Consider the following 22,759-nt stretch of genomic DNA (forward strand, 5'->3'; position numbering starts at 1 on the left):
TATCCTACATCTCTCCTCACATATACAGTATCCTACATCTCTCCTCACATATACAGTGTCCTACATCTCTCTCCTCATATATACAGTATCCTACATCTCTCTCCTCACATATACAGTATCCTACATCTCTCTCCTCATATATACAGTATCCTACATCTCTCTCCTCACATATACAGTATCCTACATCTCTCTCCTCATATACAGTATCCTACATCTCTCCTCGTATACAGTATCCTACATCTCTCTCCTCACATATACAGTATCCTACATCTCTCTCCTCATATATACAGTATCCTACATCTCTCTCCTCACATATACAGTATCCTACATCTCTCTCCTCATGTATTCAGTATCCTACATCTCTCCTCACATATACAGTATCCTACATCTCTCCTCACATATACAGTATCCTACATCTCTCTCCTCACATATACAGTATCCTACATCTCTCTCCTCATATATACAGTATCCTACATCTCTCTCCTCATATATACAGTATCCTACATCTCTCTCCTCACATATACAGTATCCTACATCTCTCTCCTCATATATACAGTATCCTACATCTCTCTCCTCATATATACAGTATCCTACATCTCTCTCCTCACATATACAGTATCCTACATCTCTCTCCTCATATATACAGTATCCTACATCTCTCTCCTCACATATACAGTATCCTACATCTCTCCTCACATATACAGTATCCTACATCTCTCTCCTCATATATACAGTATCCTACATCTCTCTCCTCATATATACAGTATCCTACATCTCTCTCCTCATATACAGTATCCTACATCTCTCTCCTCATATATACAGTATCCTACATCTCTCTCCTCATATATACAGTATCCTACATCTCTCTCCTCATATACAGTATCCTACATCTCTCTCCTCACATATACAGTATCCTACATCTCTCTCCTCACATATACAGTATCCTACATCTCTCTCCTCATATACAGTATCCTACATCTCTCTCCTCATATATACAGTATCCTACATATCTCTCCTCATATACAGTATCCTACACCTCTCTCCTCACATATACAGTATCCTACATCTCTCTCCTCATATATACAGTATCCTACATCTCTCTCCTCATATATACAGTATCCTACATCTCTCTCCTCACATATACAGTATCCTACATCTCTCTCCTCACATATACAGTATCCTACATCTCTCTCCTCATATATACAGTATCCTACATCTCTCTCCTCACATATACAGTATCCTACATCTCTCTCCTCACATATACAGTATCCTATATATCTCCTCAAATATACAGTGTCCTACATCTCTCTCCTCATATACAGTATCCTACATCTCTCTCCTCACAGGGCAAGTTTATTAAGCTCAACTTTGACGTGACCGGATTCCTGGTTGGAGCCAACATCGATACCTGTATCCTCATGAAATATACTTCCTCTAAATATACAGACTCTGGGCTCCTCATAGAGATGTATTGTAGGTGTTTAATTAATCTTTTAGAGATTCGGGAGATATTAACACACACCTCAGGGACAGTTTCCCGGACACAGGTTAAACCCTAGTCCTGGACTAAAAAACATGTTCAATGAAGACTTCATATTCATATTCCATGTGTGTCGGGGAAACTGGCCCAACGTAAAATGCAGTGTCTTGTTCCTGCACCACAGAGGGTTTTGTCTTTGACCCTCCCTGTCCACCAGACCTGCTGGAGAAGTCACGCTGTATCCGCCAAGCCAAGATAGAGAGAGCCTTCCATATCTTTTACTACATGGTGGCCGGAGCGAAGGACCAACTAAAGGGTGAGAGATAGATGGATAGAATGAGAGATAGATAGATAGATAGATAGATAGATAGATAGATAGATAGATAGATAGATAGATAGATAGAATGAGATAGACTTCTGTATGTGTAATGTTTACTGTTCATTTTTATTGTTTATTTCACTTTATATAGTATCTACCTCCCTTGCTTTGGCAATGTTAACACATGTTACCCATGCCAATAAAGCCCTTGAATTGAATAGATAGATAGATAGATAGATAGAATGAGATAGATATAATTAGACAGACAGACAGACAGACAGACAGACAGACAGACAGACAGACAGACAGACAGACAGACAGACAGACAGACAGACAGACAGACAGACAGACAGACAGACAGACAGACAGACAGACAGACAGACAGATAGATAGATAGATAGATAGATAGATAGATAGATAGATAGAATGAGATAGACTTCTGTATGTGTAATGTTTACTGTTCATTTTTATTGTTTATTTCACTTTATATAGTATCTACCTCCCTTGCTTTGGCAATGTTAACACATGTTACCCATGCCAATAAAGCCCTTGAATTGAATAGATAGATAGATAGATAGATAGATAGATAGATAGATAGATAGATAGATAGATAGATAGATAGATAGATAGATAGATAGAATGAGATAGATATAATTAGACAGACAGACAGACAGACAGACAGACAGACAGACAGACAGACAGACAGACAGACAGACAGACAGACAGACAGACAGACAGGCCTTATTTAATTATATAGTGTGTAACCATACAGCTCCTCCTCTCCTGTCTGTTCCTGTATAGAGGAGCTGTTACTGGAGGATTTCGGGGCCTACCGGTTCCTGGTGGCAGGTCACGTGGAGGTGCCTGGTCAGGAAGATGATCAGATGTTCATAGAAACACTGGAGGCCATGGAGATCATGGGTTTCTCTGAGGACGAGAGGACAGGTACTGGAGGGAGGGGAGATCATGGGTTTCTCTGAGGACGAGAGGACAGGTACTGGAGGGAGGGGAGATCATGGGTTTCTCTGAGGACGAGAGGACAGGTACTGGAGGGAGGGGAGATCATGGGTTTCTCTGAGGACGAGAGGACAGGTACTGGAGGGAGGGGAGCTCATGGGTTTCTCTGAGGACCAGAGGACAGGTACTGGAGGGAGGGGAGATCATGGGTTTCTCTGAGGACCAGAGGACAGGTACTGGAGGGAGGGGAGGGCTGTCTCTGAGGACCAGAGGACAGGTACTGGAGGGAGGGGAGATCATGGGTTTCTCTGAGGACGAGAGGACAGGTACTGGAGGGAGGGGAGATCATGGGTTTCTCTGAGGACGAGAGGACAGGTACTGGAGGGAGGGGAGGGCTGTCTCTGAGGACCAGAGGACAGGTACTGGAGGGAGGGGAGATCATGGGTTTCTCTGAGGACGAGAGGACAGGTACTGGAGGGAGGGGAGATCATGGGTTTCTCTGAGGACGAGAGGACAGGTACTGGAGGGAGGGGAGCTCATGGGTTTCTCTGAGGACCAGAGGACAGGTACTGGAGGGAGGGGAGATCATGGGTTTCTCTGAGGACCAGAGGACAGGTACTGGAGGGAGGGGAGATCATGGGTTTCTCTGAGGACGAGAGGACAGGTACTGGAGGGAGGGGAGATCATGGGTTTCTCTGAGGACGAGAGGACAGGTACTGGAGGGAGGGGAGCTCATGGGTTTCTCTGAGGACCAGAGGACAGGTACTGGAGGGAGGGGAGATCATGGGTTTCTCTGAGGACCAGAGGACAGGTACTGGAGGGAGGGGAGATCATGGGTTTCTCTGAGGACCAGAGGACAGGTACTGGAGGGAGGGGAGATCATGGGTTTCTCTGAGGATGAGAGGACAGGTACTGGAGGGAGGGGAGATCATGGGTTTCTCTGAGGACGAGAGGACAGGTACTGGAGGGAAGAGGAGGGCTGTCTCTGAGGAAGAGAGGACAGGTACTGGAGGGAGGGGAGGGCTGTCTCTGAGGACGAGAGGACAGGTACTGGAGGGAAGAGGAGGGCTGTCTCTGAGGACGAGAGGACAGGTACTGGAGGGAGGGGAGGGCTGTCTCTGAGGACGAGAGGACAGGTACTGGAGGGAAGAGGAGGGCTGTCTCTGAGGACGAGAGGACAGGTACTGGAGGGAAGAGGAGGGCTGTCTCTGAGGACGAGAGGACAGGTACTGGAGGGAGGGGAGGGCTGTCTCTGAGGATGAGAGGACAGGTACTGGAGGGAAGGAAAGGGCTGTCTGGCTTTTAGTCTATCATTCTCTTTCTCCACCTCACTTTGTCTTTCTCTGTCCTTCCGTCGTTCTCTCGCTCTCTCTCTTTTGAGGACGTGGGGATAGGTAGGGGTAGGGCTCTCTCTCTTCCTGTTGTCTCTCTCAGTGATGTCTGTCTCTCCTCCCACTCTCCTCATCCCTCGCTCTTCTCCTCTCTCTAGGCATGATGAAGGTGGTCTCCACTGTGCTCCAGCTGGGGAACATTAAGTTCAACAAGGAGAGGAACAATGAGCAGGCCACCATGCCCGACAACACAGGTGAAACATGACATCACACAGGTAGTAACCCAGGTGATACATGACATCACACAGGTAGTAACCCAGGTGAAACATGACATCACACAGGTAGTAACCCAGGTGAAACATGACATCACACAGGTAGTAACCCAGGTGAAACATGACATCACACAGGTAGTAACCCAGGTGAAACATGACATCACACAGGTAGTAACCCAGGTGAAACATGACATCACACAGGTAGTAACCCAGGTGATACATGACATCACACAGGTAGTAACCCAGGTGAAACATGACATCACACAGGTAGTAACCCAGGTGAAACATGACATCACACAGGTAGTAACCCAGGTGAAACATGACATCACACAGGTAGTAACCCAGGTGAAACATGACATCACACAGGTAGTAACCCAGGTGATACATGACATCACACAGGTAGTAACCCAGGTGGAACATGACATCACACAGGTAGTAGCAGCAATTTGTTAGACATGACATCACGCAGGTAGGAGAAAAACAGGTTAGACATGACATCACACAGGTAGGAGCAACACAGGTGAGACATGACATCACACAGGTAGGAGAAACACAGGTTAGACATGACATCACACAGGTAGGAGCAACACAGGTGAGACATGACATCACACAGGTAGGAGCAACACAGATAGCAACAGAGTTTGTTCACAGTAACACAAGCTTGAAAATACAGTTTACATTTAGCACAGATAACACAGAGAGGAAATCACAAGACAACAGGTAACATACCACTAACACAGGTAAGAAAGACAACAGGTAACATACCACTAACACAGGTAAGAAAGACAACAGGTAACATACCACTAACACAGGTAAGAAAGATAACAGGTAACATACCACTAACACAGGTAAGAAAGATAACAGGTAACATACCACTAACACAGGTAAGAAAGACAACAGGTAACATACCACTAACACAGGTAAGAAAGACAACAGGTAACATACCACTAACACAGGTAAGAAAGACAACAGGTAACATACCACTAACACAGGTAAGAAAGATAACAGGTAACATACCACTAACACAGGTAAGAAAGATAACAGGTAACATACCACTAACACAGGTAAGAAAGATAACAGGTAACATACCACTAACACAGGTAAGAAAGATAACAGGTAACATACCACTAACACAGGTAAGAAAGACAACAGGTAACATACCACTAACACAGGTAAGAAAGACAACAGGTAACATACCACTAACACAGGTAAGAAAGATAACAGGTAACATACCACTAACACAGGTAAGAAAGATAACAGGTAACATACCACTAACACAGGTAAGAAAGATAACAGGTAACATACCACTAACACAGGTAAGAAAGATAACAGGTAACATACCACTAACACAGGTAAGAAAGACAACAGGTAACATACCACTAACACAGGTAAGAAAGACAACAGGTAACATACCACTAACACAGGTAAGAAAGAAAACAGGTAACATACCACTAACACAGGTAAGAAAGACAACAGGTAACATACCACTAACACAGGTAAGAAAGACAACAGGTAACATACCACTAACACAGGTAAGAAAGATAACAGGTAACATACCACTAACACAGGTAAGAAAGACAACAGGTAACATACTACTAACACAGGTAAGAAAGATAACAGGTAACATACCACTAACACAGGTAAGAAAGACAACAGGTAATATACCACTAACACAGGTAAGAAAGACAACAGGTAACATACCACTAACACTGGTAAGAAAGACAACAGGTAACATACCACTAACACAGGTAAGAAAGACAACAGGTAACATACAACACAACTAATCTTTCTCTCTCTTGCCTCCCTTCCTCAACCTAACATCTCTCTCTCTCTCTCTCTCTCTCTCTCTCTCTCTCTCTCTCTCTCTCTCTCTCTCTCTCTCTCTTCCCCCCTCTCTCTCCCTCCCCCTCTCTTCTCTCTCCCTTGCCTCCCTTCCTCCCCCTCTCTTCTCTCTCTCTCCTCCTCCCCCTCCCCCCTCTCTCTCTCTCCTCCCTTCCCCCCTCTCTCTCTCCTCCTCCCCCCTCCCCCTCTCTTCTCTTTCTCTCTACAGCGGCTCAGAAAGTGTGCCACCTGCAGGGTATCAACGTGACAGACTTCACCCGTTCCGTCCTCACCCCCCGTATCAAGGTGGGCAGAGAGGTGGTGCAGAAGGCTCAGACCAAGGAGCAGGTACTCTTCTATTCTACTCTATTCTATTCTGTTCTTCAGTATTATATTATACTCCATTCTACTCTATTATATTGTACTCAATTCTACTCTACTCCACTCTACTTTATTCTAATCTATTCTATTATACTCTATTCTACTCTATTATGTTCTATTCTACTCTATTCTACTCTATTTTGTTCTATTCTACTATATTATGTTTTATTCTACTCTATTATATTAAACTCTTTTCTATTGTACTCTATTATATTCTACTCTATTGTTCTATATTCTACTCTATTATGTTTTTTTCTATTCTACTCTATTCTATTTGACTCAATTATATTCTGCTCTATTCTACTCTATTCTATTATCATCTATTCTACTATTGTCTATTATTATACTATTTTATTATACTATCTTCTATTCTATTTTCTATTATCATACTATCTATTATACTATTCTATTCTACTCTATTCTATTATCATCTATTCTACTATTTTCTATTATACTATCTTCTATTCTACTCCATTCTATTATCATCATCATTCTACTCTATTCTACTATTTTCTATTCTAATATCTTCTATTCTACTATTTTCTATTCTACTATCTTCTATTCTATTATATTCAATTCTACTTTATTATGTTGTATTATGCTCTGTTCTATTCAACTATAGTATATTCTGCTCTATTCTATTCTATTTTATTCTACTCTATTATATTAGACTCTAAACTACTGTAATCTACCCAATTCTATTCAACTCTACTCTATTCTATTCAACTCTACTCTACTCTATTCAACTCTACTCTATTCTATTCAACTCTACTCTATTCTATTAAACTCTGTTTGACTCCATTCTATTAAGTTCTACTCTATTCTAATGTACTCTATTCTAATGTACTCTATTCTACTCTACTTTATTCTGTTATTCTATTCTACTCTATTCTGTTTTATTCAAATATACACTACTCTGATCTACTCTATTCTATTAAACTCCTTTCTTCTCTTTAATCAACCATTATGTTCTACTCTAGTCTTCTCTCCTATATTCTACTCTATTCTACTCTGTTCTACTCTATGTTCTACTACTCTATGTTCTATTATGTTCTACACTATTCTACTCTGTTCTATTCAACTCTACCCTATTCTAATCTACTCTATTCTACTCTAATCTATTATATTCTACTCTATTCTAATCTATTATATTCTCCTGTATTCTAATCTATTATATTCTACTATAATATATATTCTAATCTATTATATTATACTCTATTCTACCCTACTCTAGTCTAATCTACCATATTTAACTGTACTCTACTCTATTCATCTCTAATATATTATATTCTACTCTATTCTATTCAATTCTATTCTACTCTACTCAACGCTATTCTCCTCTACTCTATTTTATTATTCTCTTGTCTATTGTATTCTACTCTACTCAACTCAACTCTAATCTATTATATTCTACTCTATTCTATTCAACTCTATTTTATTATTCTCTAGTCCATTGTATTCTACTCTATTCTATTCTAGATTTGGCAACATATAATGTATAATGGCAACATGTAATGTATCTGAAGCCATAAGTAGTTATAGTACATAGCCCTTCTCTAGGAGAAGCTTTAGTCAGAGACAGGACTGTACGTGGAGGCAGACAAGATGACGGTTCACACACTCACTGTCTCCCTCTCTCCTTCTCCCCCTCCCTCTCTCCTTCTCCCCCTCCCTCTCTCCTTCTCCCTCTCTCCTTCTCCCTCTCCCTCTCCCTCTCTCCCCCTCCCTCCCTCTCTCCCTCTCTCCTTCTCCCCCTCCCTCTCTCCTTCTCCCCCTCCCTCCCTCCTCCCCCTCCCTCTCTCCCTCCCTCTCTCCTTCTCCCTCCCCTCTCCTCTCTCCTCCCTCTCCCTCCCCCTCCCTCTCTCCCCCTCTCCCCCTCCCTCTCCTCTCCCCCTCCCTCCCCCTCTCTCCCTCCCTCCCTCCCTCCCTCCCTCCCTCCCTCCTCCCTCCCCCTCCCTCCCTCCCTCCCTCTCTCCCCCTCCCTCCCCCTCTCCCCCTCCCCCAGGCTGACTTTGCCATCGAGGCCCTAGCGAAGGCCATGTATGAGCGGTTGTTCAGGTGGATCCTGGCCAGGGTGAATAAGACTCTGGATAAGGCCAAACGTAAAGGAGCATCATTCCTGGGGATCCTAGACATCGCTGGCTTCGAAATCTTTGAGGTGAGATTGAGGAGCATCCTCTTTAAATTGACAGAGAAGGGAATTCAGCAGGGGTCCCGTGAGGCCAGTTGGTAGCTCATGGCGCATCGCAACGCCAAGGTTGTGGGTTCGATTCCCATGGAGGACCGGTAAAATAAAATGACGCAGCCACGACTGTAATTCACTCTGGATTCGAGCATCTGCTATATTACTGAAATTTTAAAATGGGTAAATGTAGCGATTTGGGAGCCCCATCTACCTCCCAAAAGGGACATTTCCCCAGAACATTAACTACTATGATTATTATTATCCCACAATTAGAAACACCCCTACGACCCTGGTCAAAGTAGTGCACTAAATAGGGAATAGGATGTCAATTGGGATGCAGACTTGATGTACAGGACTATGAGGTGAGCAGTACCTCTATGTTCACATCCATCTCTCCCTTCTCCTTCTCCTCAGGAACTACCACGGTACTGTAGCTCTGTGTAAACCACTATGTACCTTCTCCTCAGGGACTACCACGGTACTGTAGCTCTGTGTAAACCACTATGTACCTTCTCCTTCTCCTCAGGAACTACCACGGTACTGTAGCTCTGTGTAAACCACTATGTACCTTCTCCTTCTCCTCAGGAACTACCACGGTACTGTAGCTCTGTGTAAACCACTATGTACCTTCTCCTCAGGGACTACCACGGTACTGTAGCTCTGTGTAAACCACTATGTACCTTCTCCTTCTCCTCAGGAACTACCACGGTACTGTAGCTCTGTGTAAACCACTATGTACCTTCTCCTCAGGAACTACCACGGTACTGTAGCTCTGTGTAAACCACTATGTACCTTCTCCTCAGGAACTACCACAATACTGTAGCTCTCAGGACTACCACGGTACTGTGTAAACCACTATGTACCTTCTCCTGTAAACCACATGTACCTTCTCCTCAGGGACTACCACGGTACAGGGACTACCCTCCTCAGGGACTACCACTACTGTAGCTCTGTGTAAACCACTATGTACCTTCTCCTCAGGGACTACCACGGTACTGTAGCTCTGTGTAAACCACTATGTACCTTCTCCTCAGGGACTACCACGGTACTGTAGCTCTGTGTAAACCACTATGTACCTTCTCCTCAGGGACTACCACGGTACTGTAGCTCTGTGTAAACCACTATGTACCTTCTCCTCAGGAACTACCACGGTACTGTAGCTCTGTGTAAACCACTACCTTCTCCTTCTCCTCAGGACAACTCGTTTGAGCAGCTGTGCATCAACTACACCAACGAGCGTCTGCAGCAGCTGTTCAACCACACCATGTTCATCCTGGAGCAGGAGGAGTACAAGAGAGAGGGGATCGACTGGGCCTTCATAGACTTCGGCCTGGACCTGCAGCCCTGCATCGAGCTCATCGAGAGACCGGTAACACACACACACACACAGACACACATACTGTACACATTGGACCTGCAGCCCTGCATCGAGCTCATCGAGAGACCGGTAACACACACACACACACAGACACACACATACTGTACACATTGGACCTGCAGCCCTGCACATATCTTGGCTCGGATGGGACTACCCCGGTACTGTAGCTCTGCAGGTTCTCTAAACTGTAGCTCTGCTAACCCCCCCCCACCCTTCTAGAACAATCCTCCAGGTATCTTGGCTCTGTTGGATGAGGAGTGCTGGTTCCCTAAAGCCACAGACTTGTCCTTCGTTGAGAAGCTGATGAACACACACACGTCCCACTGCAAGTTCTCCAAACCCAAATCACTCAAAGACAAGACTGCCTTCTCTGTTCTCCACTACGCTGGCAAGGTGAGATGATATATTTCTGTCTGAAGAGTTCTCCACTAGGCTGGTAGGGTGAGATGAGATTATATATTTCTGTCTGAAGAGTTCTCCACTAGGCTGGCAGGGTGAGATGAGATTATATATTTCTGTCTGAAGAGTTCTCCACTAGGCTGGTAGGATTTCTGTCTGAAGAGTTCTCCACTACGCTGGCAAGGTGAGATGAGATTATATATTTCTGTCTGAAGAGTTCTCCACTAGGTCGGCAGGGTGAGATGAGATTATATATTTCTGTCTGAAGAGTTCTCCACTAGGCTGGTAGGGTGAGATGAGATTATATATTTCTGTCTGAAGAGTTCTCCACTAGGCTGGTAGGGTGAGATGAGATTATATGTAGGTGGTCTACAACAGGGCCAGCTGGCTGATTAATAACATGGTTGTGTTGTGGTTATGGTTATGTTGTGTTGTAGTTGTGGTTATGTTGTGTTGTGGTTATGTTGTGTTGTGGTTATGTTTGTTGTGTTGTGGTTATGTTGTAGTTGTAGTTGTGGTTATGTTGTGTTGTGGTTGTGGTTGTGGTTGTGTTGTGTTGTGGTTGTGGTTATGTTGTGTTGTGGTTATGTTGTGTTGTGGTTATGGTTATGTTGTGTTGTGGTTATGTTGTGTTGTAGTTGTGGTTATGTTGTGTTGTGGTTGTGGTTATTTTGTGTTGTGGTTGTGTTGTGTTGTAGTTGTGGTTATGTTGTGTTGTGGTTGTGGTTGTGTTGTGTTGTGTTGTGGTTGTGGTTATGTTGTGTTGTGGTTATGTTGTGTGTGGTTATGGTTATGTTGTGTTGTGGTTATGTTGTGTTGTGGTTATGTTGAGTTGTGGTTATGTTGTGTTGTGGTTGTGGTTATGTTGTGTTGTGGTTGTGTTATACAGTAGGTGATCTACAACAGTGCCAGCTGGCTGACGGAGAACATGGTTGTGGTTGTGTTATGGTTGTGTTGTATTGTGGTTGTGTTATAGGTGGACTACAACGGGGCCAACTGGCTGACTAAGAACATGGTTGTGTTGTGGTTGTGTTATGGTTGTATTGTGGTTGTGTTATAGGTGGACTACAACGGGGCCAACTGGCTGACTAAGAACATGGACCCTCTGAATGACAACGTGACGGCTCTCCTCAACAACTCATCCAACCCCTTCATACAGGACCTCTGGAAGGATGGTGAGCCGCAGGAAGCGTCCCAAAATGGCACCCTGTTCCCTAAGTGGTACACTACGTTAGACCAGGCCCCATAGCACTCTGGTCAAAAGTAGTGCACTGTATATAAGGAATAGGGTCCTATTTAGGATGCAAGCACAGTTGGTCTACTACAGATTCACTTTACTGTACTCCTATCAGTATTCTTCAGTATTCTAAAGTATTCAGTCTCTCCTTCTCGCCTGTCACCTGTTCTTCTCCCTCCCTCTCTCTTTCATCTCCTCCTCTTTCTCCCTGCCTCTCTCTTTCATCTCCTCCTCTTTCTCCCAGCCTCTCTCTTTCATCTCCTCCTCTTTCTCCCTCCCTCTCTCTCTTTCATCTCCTCCTCTTTCTCCCTCCCTCTCTCTTTCATCTCCTCCTCTTTCTCCCTGCCTCTCTCTTTCATCTCCTCCTCTTTCTCCCTCCCTCTCTCTTTCATCTCCTCCTCTTTCTCCCTCCCTCTCTCTTTCATCTCCTCCTCTTTCTCCCTCCCTCTCTCTTTCATCTCCTCCTCTTTCTCCCTGCCTCTCTCTTTCATCTCCTCCTCTTTCTCCCTCCCTCTCTCTTTCATCTCCTCCTCTTTCTCCCTCCCTCTCTCTTTCATCTCCTCCTCTTTCTCCCTCCCTCTCTCTTTCATCTCCTCCTCTTTCTCCCTCCCTCTCTCTTTCATCTCCTCCTCTTTCTCCCTCCCTCTCTCTTTCATCTCCTCCTCTTTCTCCCTGCCCTCTCTTTCATCTCCTTCTTTCTCCCTCCCTCTCTCTTTCATCTCCTCCCCTCCCTCTCTTTCATCTCCTCCTCTTTCTCCCTCCCTCTCTCTTTCATCTCCTCCTCTTTCTCCCTCCCTCTCCTTTCTCTCTTTCATCTCCTCCTTTCTTTCTCCCTCCCTCTCTCTTTCATCTCCTCCTCTTTCTCCCTCTCTTTCATCTCTCTTTCCTCTCCTCTTTCATCTCCTCCTCTTTCTCCCTCCCTCTCTCTTTCATCTCCTCCTCTTTCTCCCTGCCTCTCTCTTTCATCTCCTCCTCTTTCTCCCTCCCTCTCTCTTTCATCTCCTCCTCTTTCTCCCTCCCTCTCTCTTTCATCTCCTCCTCTTTCTCCCTCCCTCTCACCTTTCCCCCCCCTAGCCTCTCTTCTCAGAGATCATGAATAATCCCTGTTCTGTTTCCAGTGGACCATGTGGTGGGTCTGGAGACCATTACCAAGATGTCAGAGAGCTCGGCCCCCAGCGCCACCAAGTCTAAGAAGGGCATGTTCAGGACAGTGGGTCAGCTCTACAAGGAATCCCTGGGCAAACTGATGACCACGTTGAACAACACACAGCCCAACTTCATACGCTGTATCATCCCCAACCACGAGAAGAGGGTAGGACACTATCCCCCTTACCCAAAACACTTACCGCTATTTATATACGTTTCATCAATTCATCTCCTCTCTCTTGAGTCACCTCTGATCCCTCTCTCTCTCCCTCATTGTTCCTGTGTGTGTGTGTGTGTAGGCAGGGAAGCTGGATGCCAACCTGGTTCTGGAACAGTTGAGGTGTAACGGGGTTCTGGAAGGGATCCGTATCTGCAGACAGGGCTTCCCCAACCGCATCGTGTTCCAAGAGTTCCGACAACGGTGAGAGAACGTTCTAACACCAACGTTAAGGAACCACGATTGTGTCTGTGTAGTTAACACATAACAACCTGTTCTCTTCCTTCTGTCTTCCTCTCTTTCTTCCTCTTCTTCCTCTTCCTCTTCTTGTAGCTATGAGATCCTAGCAGCCAACTGCATCCCAAAGGGTTTCATGGACGGGAAACAGGCTTGTCAACTAATGGTGATTTCATCTAACTGAAAATGTCTGAGTGATCTAACTGAAACGTCTGAGTTGATCTAACTGAAACGTCTGAGTTGATCTAACTGAAACGTCTGAGTTGATCTAACTGAAAACGTCTGAGTGGATCTAACTGAAAACGTCTGAGTTGATCTAACTGAAAATGTCTGTTGATCTAACTGAAACGTCTGAGTTGATCTAACTGAAACGTCTGAGTTGTTCTAACTGAAAACGTCTGAGTGGATCTAACTGAAACGTCTGAGTGGATCTAACTGAAAATGTCTGTTGATCTAACTGAAACGTCTGAGTTGATCTAACTGAAACGTCTGAGTTGTTCTAACTGAAACGTCTGAGTTGATCTAACTGAAAACGTCTGAGTGGATCTAACTGAAACGTCTGAGTTGATCTAACTGAAAACGTCTGAGTGGATCTAGCTGAAACGTCTGAGTTGATCTAACTGAAACGTCTGAGTTGTTCTAACTGAAAACGTCTGAGTTGATCTAACTGAAACGTCTGAGTTGATCTAACTGAAACGTCTGAGTTGATCTAACTGAAACGTCTGAGTTGATCTAACTGAAACGTCTGAGTGGATCTAACTGAAACGTCTGAGTGGATCTAACTGAAACGTCTGAGTTGATCTAACTGAAACGTCTGAGTTGATCTAACTGAAACGTCTGAGTTGATCTAACTGAAACGTCTGAGTTGATCTAACTGAAACGTCTGAGTTGATCTAACTGAAACGTCTGAGTTGATCTAACTGAAACGTCTGAGTTGATCTAACTGAAACGTCTGAGTTGTTTCTAACTGAAACGTTCTGAGTTGATCTTCTGAAACGTCTGAGTTGATCTAACTGAAACGTCTGAGTTGTGTCTAACTGAAATGTCTGAGTTGATCTAACTGAAATGTCTGAGTTGATCTAACTGAAACGTCTGAGTTGTGTCTAACTGAAAGGTGTCTGAGTGGATCTAACTGAAACGTCTGAGTTGATCTAACTGAAACGTCTGAGTTGATCTAACTGAAACGTCTGAGTTGATCTAACTGAAACGTCTGAGTTGATCTAACTGATACAGTCACTGAGCCTAAAAACCTTTTGGCACATTTGAACCTGCACTTTTTAGAAAAGCTAAAGTTGAGCAATGAACTAAATAGGACAAATGTTTCTACCTTAGTTCTGGATAAGTAAAGAGTTATTCTAAAGGGACCTTTGTGTTGAAAGGTGTCACGATAAAGGTGTTTGGATAAAGGTGTCACGATAAAGGTGTTTGGATAAAGGTGTTATGATAAAGGTGGTGTTCCAGATGGCATAAATCTGGTGTCACGATAAGATGGTGTTAGCCCAGAACGGTGTTATGTAAAGGTGTTAGGATAAGGTGTCACACATAAAGGTGTTAGTAGGTTATAACAGTGTTGCCAGTAGGTTAGTGTAACAGTGTTGTTGCCAGTGTTAGTGATAAAGGTGTCACGATAAAGGTGTTGCCAGTCGCGCCCACAGCAGCATGATAGCAGATAACCGGTGAGGTAGTGTTGATAAAGGGTTAGGATAACAGTGTCCGATAAAGGTGTTAGTTGATAAAGGTGTCACAGCAGCATGTTAGCAGATTACACCCGTGATAAAGGTGTTATAGCGCCCACAGCAGCATGATGATAAAGGTGTCTGATAAAGTGTTGTCAGTAGGTTAGTGTAACAGTGTTGCCAGTAGGTTAGTGTAACAGTGTTGTTGCCAGTAGGTTAGTGTAAATAAAGGTTGCCAGATAAAGCCCACAGATAAAGGTGTTATGATAAAGGAGGTGTTGTTGCCAGTGATAAAGGTAGCGTTGCCAGTCGCGCCCACAGCAGCATGATAGCAGACAGGTGCCTAGCGCCCACAACCATGATAGCAGACACATTACACCCGTGAGGTAGCGTTGCCAGTAGGTTAGTGTAAAGTGTTGTTGCCAGTAGGTTAGTGTAACAGTGTTGTTGCCAAGGTTAGTGTAAAGTGTGTTAGGTTAGTGTAACCCAGTAGGTTAGTGTAACAGTGTTGCCATAGGTTAGTGTAAAGTGTTGCCAGTAGGTTAGTGTAACAGTGTTGCCAGTAGGTTAGTGTAACAGTGTTGCCAGTAGGTCAGTGTAAAGGTGCCAGTAGGTTAGTGTAACAGTGTTGCCAGTAGGTGTAGTGTAAAGTGTTGTTGCCAGTAGGTTAGTGTAACAGTGTTGCCAGTAGGTTAGTGTAACAGTGTTGTTGCCAGTAGATAAAGGTGTTAGTGATAAAGTGGTGTGCCAGTAGGTTAGTGTAACAGTGTTGATAGTGTAAGGTGTTGGATAACAGTGTTGGTGTAGGTTAGTGTAAAGGTGTTGTGATAAAGGTGTTATATAAACAGTGTTGCCATAGGATAAAGGTGTCAGTAGGTTATGTAAAGGTGTTAGTGATAAAGTGTTGTTGCCAGTAGGTTCTCCAGATAAGTAACAGTGTTGACCTGGCCAGTAGGTTAGTGTAACTGTTCAGTAGGTTAGTGTAACAGTGTTGCCAGTAGGTTAGTGTAACAGTGTTGTTGCCAGTAGGTTAGTGTAACAAGTAGGTTAGTGTAACAGTGTTGCCAGTAGGTTAGTGTAACAGTGTTGCCAGTAGGTTAGTGTAACAGTGTTGCCAGTAGGTTAGTGTAACAGTGTTGTTGCCAGTAGGTTAGGTAACAGTGTTGCCAGTAGGTTAGTGTAACAGTGTTGTTGCCAGTAGGTTAGGTAACAGTGTTGCCAGTAGGTTAGTGTAACAGTGTTGCCAGTAGGTTAGTGTAACAGTGTTGCCAGTAGGTTAGTGTAACAGTGTTGCCAGTAGGTTAGTGTAACAGTGTTGCCAGTAGGTTAGTGTAACAGTGTTGCCAGTAGGTTAGTGTAACAGTGTTGCCAGTAGGTTAGTGTAACAGTGTTGCCAGTAGGTTAGTGTAACAGTGTTGTTGCCAGTAGGTTAGTGTAACAGTGTTGTTGCCAGTAGGTTAGTGTAACAGTGTTGCCAGTAGGTTAGTGTAACAGTGTTGCCAGTAGGTTAGTGTAACAGTGTTGCCAGTAGGTTAGTGTAACAGTGTTGTTGCCAGTAGGTTAGTGTAACAGTGTTGCCAGTAGGTTAGTGTAACAGTGTTGCCAGTAGGTTAGTGTAACAGTGTTGTTGCCAGTAGGTTAGTGTAACAGTGTTGTTGCCAGTAGGTTAGTGTAACAGTGTTTCCAGTAGGTTAGTGTAACAGTGTTGCCAGTAGGTTAGTGTAACAGTGTTGCCAGTAGGTTAGTGTAACAGTGTTGCCAGTAGGTTAGTGTAACAGTGTTGTTGCCAGTAGGTTAGTGTAACAGTGTTGCCAGTAGGTTAGTGTAACAGTGTTGTTGCCAGTAGGTTAGTGTAACAGTGTTGCCAGTAGGTTAGTGTAACAGTGTTGCCAGTAGGTTAGTGTAACAGTGTTGCCAGTAGGTTAGTGTAACAGTGTTGTTGCCAGTAGGTTAGTGTAACAGTGTTGCCAGTAGGTTAGTGTAACAGTGTTGTTGCCAGTAGGTTAGTGTAACAGTGTTGCCAGTAGGTTAGTGTAACAGTGTTGCCAGTAGGTTAGTGTAACAGTGTTGCCAGTAGGTCAGTGTAACAGTGTTGTTGCCAGTAGGTTAGTGTAACAGTGTTGCCAGTAGGTTAGTGTAACAGTGTTGTTGCCAGTAGGTTAGTGTAACAGTGTTGCCAGTAGGTTAGTGTAACAGTGTTGTTGCCAGTAGGTTAGTGTAACAGTGTTGTTGCCAGTAGGTTAGTGTAACAGTGTTGCCAGTAGGTTAGTGTAACAGTGTTGCCAGTAGGTTAGTGTAACAGTGTTGCCAGTAGGTTAGTGTAACAGTGTTGTTGCCAGTAGGTTAGTGTAACAGTGTTGCCAGTAGTGTAACAGTGTTGCCAGTAGGTTAGTGTAACAGTGTTGCCAGTAGGTTAGTGTAACAGTGTTGCCCAGTAGGTTAGTGTAACAGTGTTGTTGCCAGTAGGTTAGTGTAACAGTGTTGCCAGTAGGTTAGTGTAACAGTGTTGCCAGTAGGTTAGTGTAACAGTGTTGCCAGTAGGTTAGTGTAACAGTGTTGCCAGTAGGTTAGTGTAACAGTGTTGCCAGTAGGTTAGTGTAACAGTGTTGTTGCCAGTAGGTTAGTGTAACAGTGTTGTTGCCAGTAGGTTAGTGTAACAGTGTTGCCAGTAGGTTAGTGTAACAGTGTTGCCAGTAGGTTAGTGTAACAGTGTTGCCAGTAGGTTAGTGTAACAGTGTTGTTGCCAGTAGGTTAGTGTAACAGTGTTGCCAGTAGGTTAGTGTAACAGTGTTGTTGCCAGTAGGTTAGTGTAACAGTGTTGCCAGTAGGTTAGTGTAACAGTGTTGCCAGTAGGTTAGTGTAACAGTGTTGCCAGTAGGTTAGTGTAACAGTGTTGCCAGTAGGTTAGTGTAACAGTGTTGCCAGTAGGTTAGTGTAACAGTGTTGCCAGTAGGTTAGTGTAACAGTGTTGCCAGTAGGTTAGTGTAACAGTGTTGCCAGTAGGTTAGTGTAACAGTGTTGTTGCCAGTAGGTTAGTGTAACAGTGTTGCCAGTAGGTTAGTGTAACAGTGTTGCCAGTAGGTTAGTGTAACAGTGTTGCCAGTAGGTTAGTGTAACAGTGTTGCCAGTAGGTTAGTGTAACAGTGTTGTTGCCAGTAGGTTAGTGTAACAGTGTTGCCAGTAGGTTAGTGTAACAGTGTTGCCAGTAGGTTAGTGTAACAGTGTTGTTGCCAGTAGGTTAGTGTAACAGTGTTGCCAGTAGGTTAGTGTAACAGTGTTGCCAGTAGGTTAGTGTAACAGTGTTGCCAGTAGGTTAGTGTAACAGTGTTGTTGCCAGTAGGTTAGTGTAACAGTGTTGCCAGTAGGTTAGTGTAACAGTGTTGTTGCCAGTAGGTTAGTGTAACAGTGTTGCCAGTAGGTTAGTGTAACAGTGTTGCCAGTAGGTTAGTGTAACAGTGTTGCCAGTAGGTTAGTGTAACAGTGTTGTTGCCAGTAGGTTAGTGTAACAGTGTTGCCAGTAGGTTAGTGTAACAGTGTTGTTGCCAGTAGGTTAGTGTAACAGTGTTGCCAGTAGGTTAGTGTAACATGATAGCAGACACACTCTGATGAGACTTCTGTCCACAGAGCGTTTAGTCAGCGTCAGGCCCAGCTGACTGCTATGAAGGTGATTCAGAGGAACTGTGCCGTCTACCTGGTCCTGAAGAACTGGCAGTGGTGGAGGCTGTTCACCAAGGTACACATCACACACACACACATCTATATATACACACACACACACACACACACACACACACACACACACACACACACACACACACACACACACACACATCTATACACACACACACATACACACACACACACACACACACACACACACACACACACACACACACACACACACACACACACACACACACACACACACACACACACACACACATGTTGATGTTCTGCCACATCCATCACTTGTTGAGTTTATCTTCGTTTTGATTGGTTGATTTGATGGCAGCTCTTATGTAAACGTTGATTGGTCGTCCCGCAGGTGAAGCCCCTCCTCCAGGTGACGCGACAGGAAGAAGAAATGGGTCAGAAGGAGGAGGAGCTGAAGTCTGCCAAGGATCTGGCTCAGAAGAGCCAGGTGGAACTGAAGGAGATCTCCCAGAAACACACACAGGTGAAGTGGAGACACACACACACACACACACACACACACACACACACACACACACACACACACACACACACACACACACATGAAGTGGAGACACACACACACATGAAGTGGAGACACACACACACACACACGAAGTGAGACACACACACACACACACACACACACACACACACACACACACACACACACACACACATGAAGTGGAGACACACACACACACAGGTGAAGTGGAGACACACACAAACACACACAGGTGAGGCAGAGACACACACAAACACACACAGGTAAGGCAGAGACACACACACACACATACAAGTGAGGTAGAGACACACTCACACATACAAGTGAGGTAGAGACACACACACACACACACATGAAGTGGAGACACACACACACATGAAGTGGAGACACACACACACACACACGAGTGAGACACACACACACACACACACACACACACACACACACACACACACACACACACACACACACACACACACACACACACACACACACACATGAAGTGGACACACACACACACAGGTGAGGCAGAGACACACACAAACACACACAGGTAACACACACACACACACATACAAGTGAGGTAGAGACACACACACACATACAAGTGAGGTAGAGACACACACACACACACACAGGTGAGGTAGAGACACACACAAACACACACAGGTGAGGTAGAGACACACACAAACACACACAGGTGAGGTAGAGACACACAAACACACACAGGTAAGGCAGAGACACACACACACACACATACAAGTGAGGTAGAGACACACACACACACACACGCACACACAGGCAGACACACACACACACACACACACACACACACACACACACACACACACACACACACACACACACACACACACAAGTGAGGTAGAGACACACACACACACACACACACACACACACACACACACACACACACACACACACACACACACACAGGTGAGGTGGACACACACACACACAGGTGAGGTGGAGACACACACACAGGTGAGGTGGAGACACACACACACACACACACACAGGTGAGGTGGAGACACACACACAGGTGAGGCAGAGACACACACACACACACACACACACACACACACAGGTGAGGTGGAGACACACACACAGGTGAGGTGGAGACACACACACTCACACATACAAGTGAGGTAGAGACACACACAAACACACACAGGTGAGGCAGAGACACACACACACGCACACAGGTAACAGACACACACACACACACACACACACACACACACACACACACACACACACACACACACACACACACACACACACACACGCACACACACACTCACACACACACACACACGCATACAGGTGAGGTGGAGACACACACACAGGTGAGGTGGAGACACACACACACACACACACACTCACACATACAAGTGAGGTAGAGACACACACACACACACACAGGTGAGGTGGAGACACACACACACACACACACACACACACACACACACACACACACACACACACACACACACACACACACACACACATCACACACACACACACACACATACAGGTGAGGTGGAGACACACACACACAGGTGAGGTGGAGACACACACACACACTCTCTCTCTCTCTCTCTCTAGGTAGTAGAGGAGCGAGCTAAACTGGAGCAGAAGCTTCAGGCGGAGACAGAGTTGTATGCTGAGGCAGAGGAGATGAGGGTTCGTCTGGAGGTCAAGAAGCAGGAGCTGGAGGAGGTGCTCCATGAGATGGAGTCGCGGCTGGAGGAAGAGGAGGAGAGAGCCACACAGCTGCAGCAGGAGAGGAAGGACATGCAGCAGCAACTACAGGTGGGCAGATCCAAAATGGCTACCGAGCGATGACCTTTTCAACTCTGGTATATCAGTGATGAGTCAAAATGGACAAAATCAGAAACTTTGGCATGAAATGCTAATATGGATATTACCGGGTACATTGACTTCTGGTTGGGAAATGCTGAAGTTTAGGGGATGGTGGATTGACTGCACTAATCCATAGACTGGTATAGATGTAAGGTCCTGTTGTGGGTCATATGGCCCTGTTGTGGGTCATATGGTCCTGTTGTGGGTCATATGGCCCTGTTGTGGGTCATATGGTCCTGTTGTGGGTCATATGGCCCTGTTGTGGGTCAGGTGAAGGCCCTGTTGTGGGTCATATGGCCCTGTTGTGGGTCAGGTGGAGGTCCTGTTGTGGGTCATATGGCCCTGTTGTGGGTCATATGGTCCTGTTGTGGGTCATATGGTCCTGTTGTGGATCAGGTGGAGGTCCTGTTGTGGGTCATATGGTCCTGTTGTGGGTCATATGGTCCTGTTGTGGGTCATATGGTCCTGTTGTGGGTCATATGGTCCTGTTGTGGGTCATATGGCCCTGTTGTGGGTCATATGGCCCTGTTGTGGGTCATATGGCCCTGTTGTGGGTCATATGGTCCTGTTGTGGGTCATATGGTCCTGTTGTGGGTCATATGGCCCTGTTGTGGGTCATATGGTCCTGTTGTGGGTCATATGGTCCTGTTGTGGATCATATGGCCCTGTTGTGGGTCAGGTGAAGGAGGCCCTGTTGTGGGTCATATGGCCCTGTTGTGGGTCAGGTGGAGGAGGTCCTGTTGTGGGTCATATGGTCCTGTTGTGGGTCATATGGTCCTGTTGTGGGTCATATGGTCCTGTTGTGGATCATATGGCCCTGTTGTGGGTCAGGTGGAGGAGGCCCTGTTGTGGGTCATATGGCCCTGTTGTGGGTCATATGGCCCTGTTGTGGGTCAGGTGGAGGAGGCCCTGTTGTGGGTCATATGGCCCTGTTGTGGGTCATATGGCCCTGTTGTGGGTCATATGGTCCTGTTGTGGGTCATATGGCCCTGTTGTGGGTCATATGGCCCTGTTGTGGATCAGGTGAAGGTCCTGTTGTGGGTCATATGGTCCTGTTGTGGGTCATATGGTCCTGTTGTGGGTCATATGGCCCTGTTGTGGGTCATATGGCCCTGTTGTGGGTCAGGTGGAGGTCCTGTTGTGGGTCATATGGCCCTGTTGTGGGTCATATGGCCCTGTTGTGGGTCATATGGCCCTGTTGTGGGTCATATGGCCCTGTTGTGGGTCAGGTGGCCCTGTTGTGGGTCAGGTGGAGGCCCTGTTGTGGGTCAGGTGGAGGTCCTGTTGTGGGTCAGGTGGAGGCCCTGTTGTGGGTCAGGTGGAGGCCCTGTTGTGGGTCAGGTGAAGGCCCTGTTGTGGGTCAGGTGAAGGAGCCCTGTTGTGGGTCAGGTGGAGGCCCTGTTGTGGGTCAGGTGGAGGCCCTGTTGTGGGTCAGGTGGAGGCCCTGTTGTGGGTCAGGTGGAGGCCCTGTTGTGGGTCAGGTGGAGACCCTGTTGTGGGTGAGGTGAAGGAGGCCCTGTTGTGGGTCAGGTGAAGGCCCTGTTGTGGGTCAGGTGGAGGCCCTGTTGTGGGTCAGGTGAAGACCCTGTTGTGGATCAGGTGGAGGCCCTGTTGTGTGTCAGGTGGAGGCCCTGTTGTGGG

General features: G+C 45.6%; 1 protein-coding gene across 1 annotated transcript in view; it reads left to right on the plus strand.

Moving 5' to 3' along the window:
- Positions 1-22,759, plus strand: part of LOC118383026 (myosin-11-like) — a gene marked incomplete at its 3' end in the record, with an annotated part of 58,676 nt that overhangs the window by 24,250 nt on the left and 11,667 nt on the right. The window contains 15 exon segments of the mRNA XM_052506844.1: positions 1,347-1,410; positions 1,698-1,796; positions 2,601-2,744; positions 4,246-4,341; positions 6,410-6,528; positions 8,567-8,719; positions 9,942-10,115; positions 10,344-10,517; positions 11,584-11,698; positions 12,879-13,072; positions 13,206-13,327; positions 13,457-13,526; positions 18,632-18,769; positions 19,082-19,213; positions 20,861-21,067. Of these exon segments, the coding sequence (XP_052362804.1) occupies positions 1,347-1,410; positions 1,698-1,796; positions 2,601-2,744; positions 4,246-4,341; positions 6,410-6,528; positions 8,567-8,719; positions 9,942-10,115; positions 10,344-10,517; positions 11,584-11,698; positions 12,879-13,072; positions 13,206-13,327; positions 13,457-13,526; positions 18,632-18,769; positions 19,082-19,213; positions 20,861-21,067 (2,001 nt within the window).

This window comes from Oncorhynchus keta, unplaced genomic scaffold (genome assembly GCF_023373465.1).
Source record: "Oncorhynchus keta strain PuntledgeMale-10-30-2019 unplaced genomic scaffold, Oket_V2 Un_contig_27582_pilon_pilon, whole genome shotgun sequence".
NCBI classification, from domain to species: domain Eukaryota; kingdom Metazoa; phylum Chordata; class Actinopteri; order Salmoniformes; family Salmonidae; genus Oncorhynchus; species Oncorhynchus keta.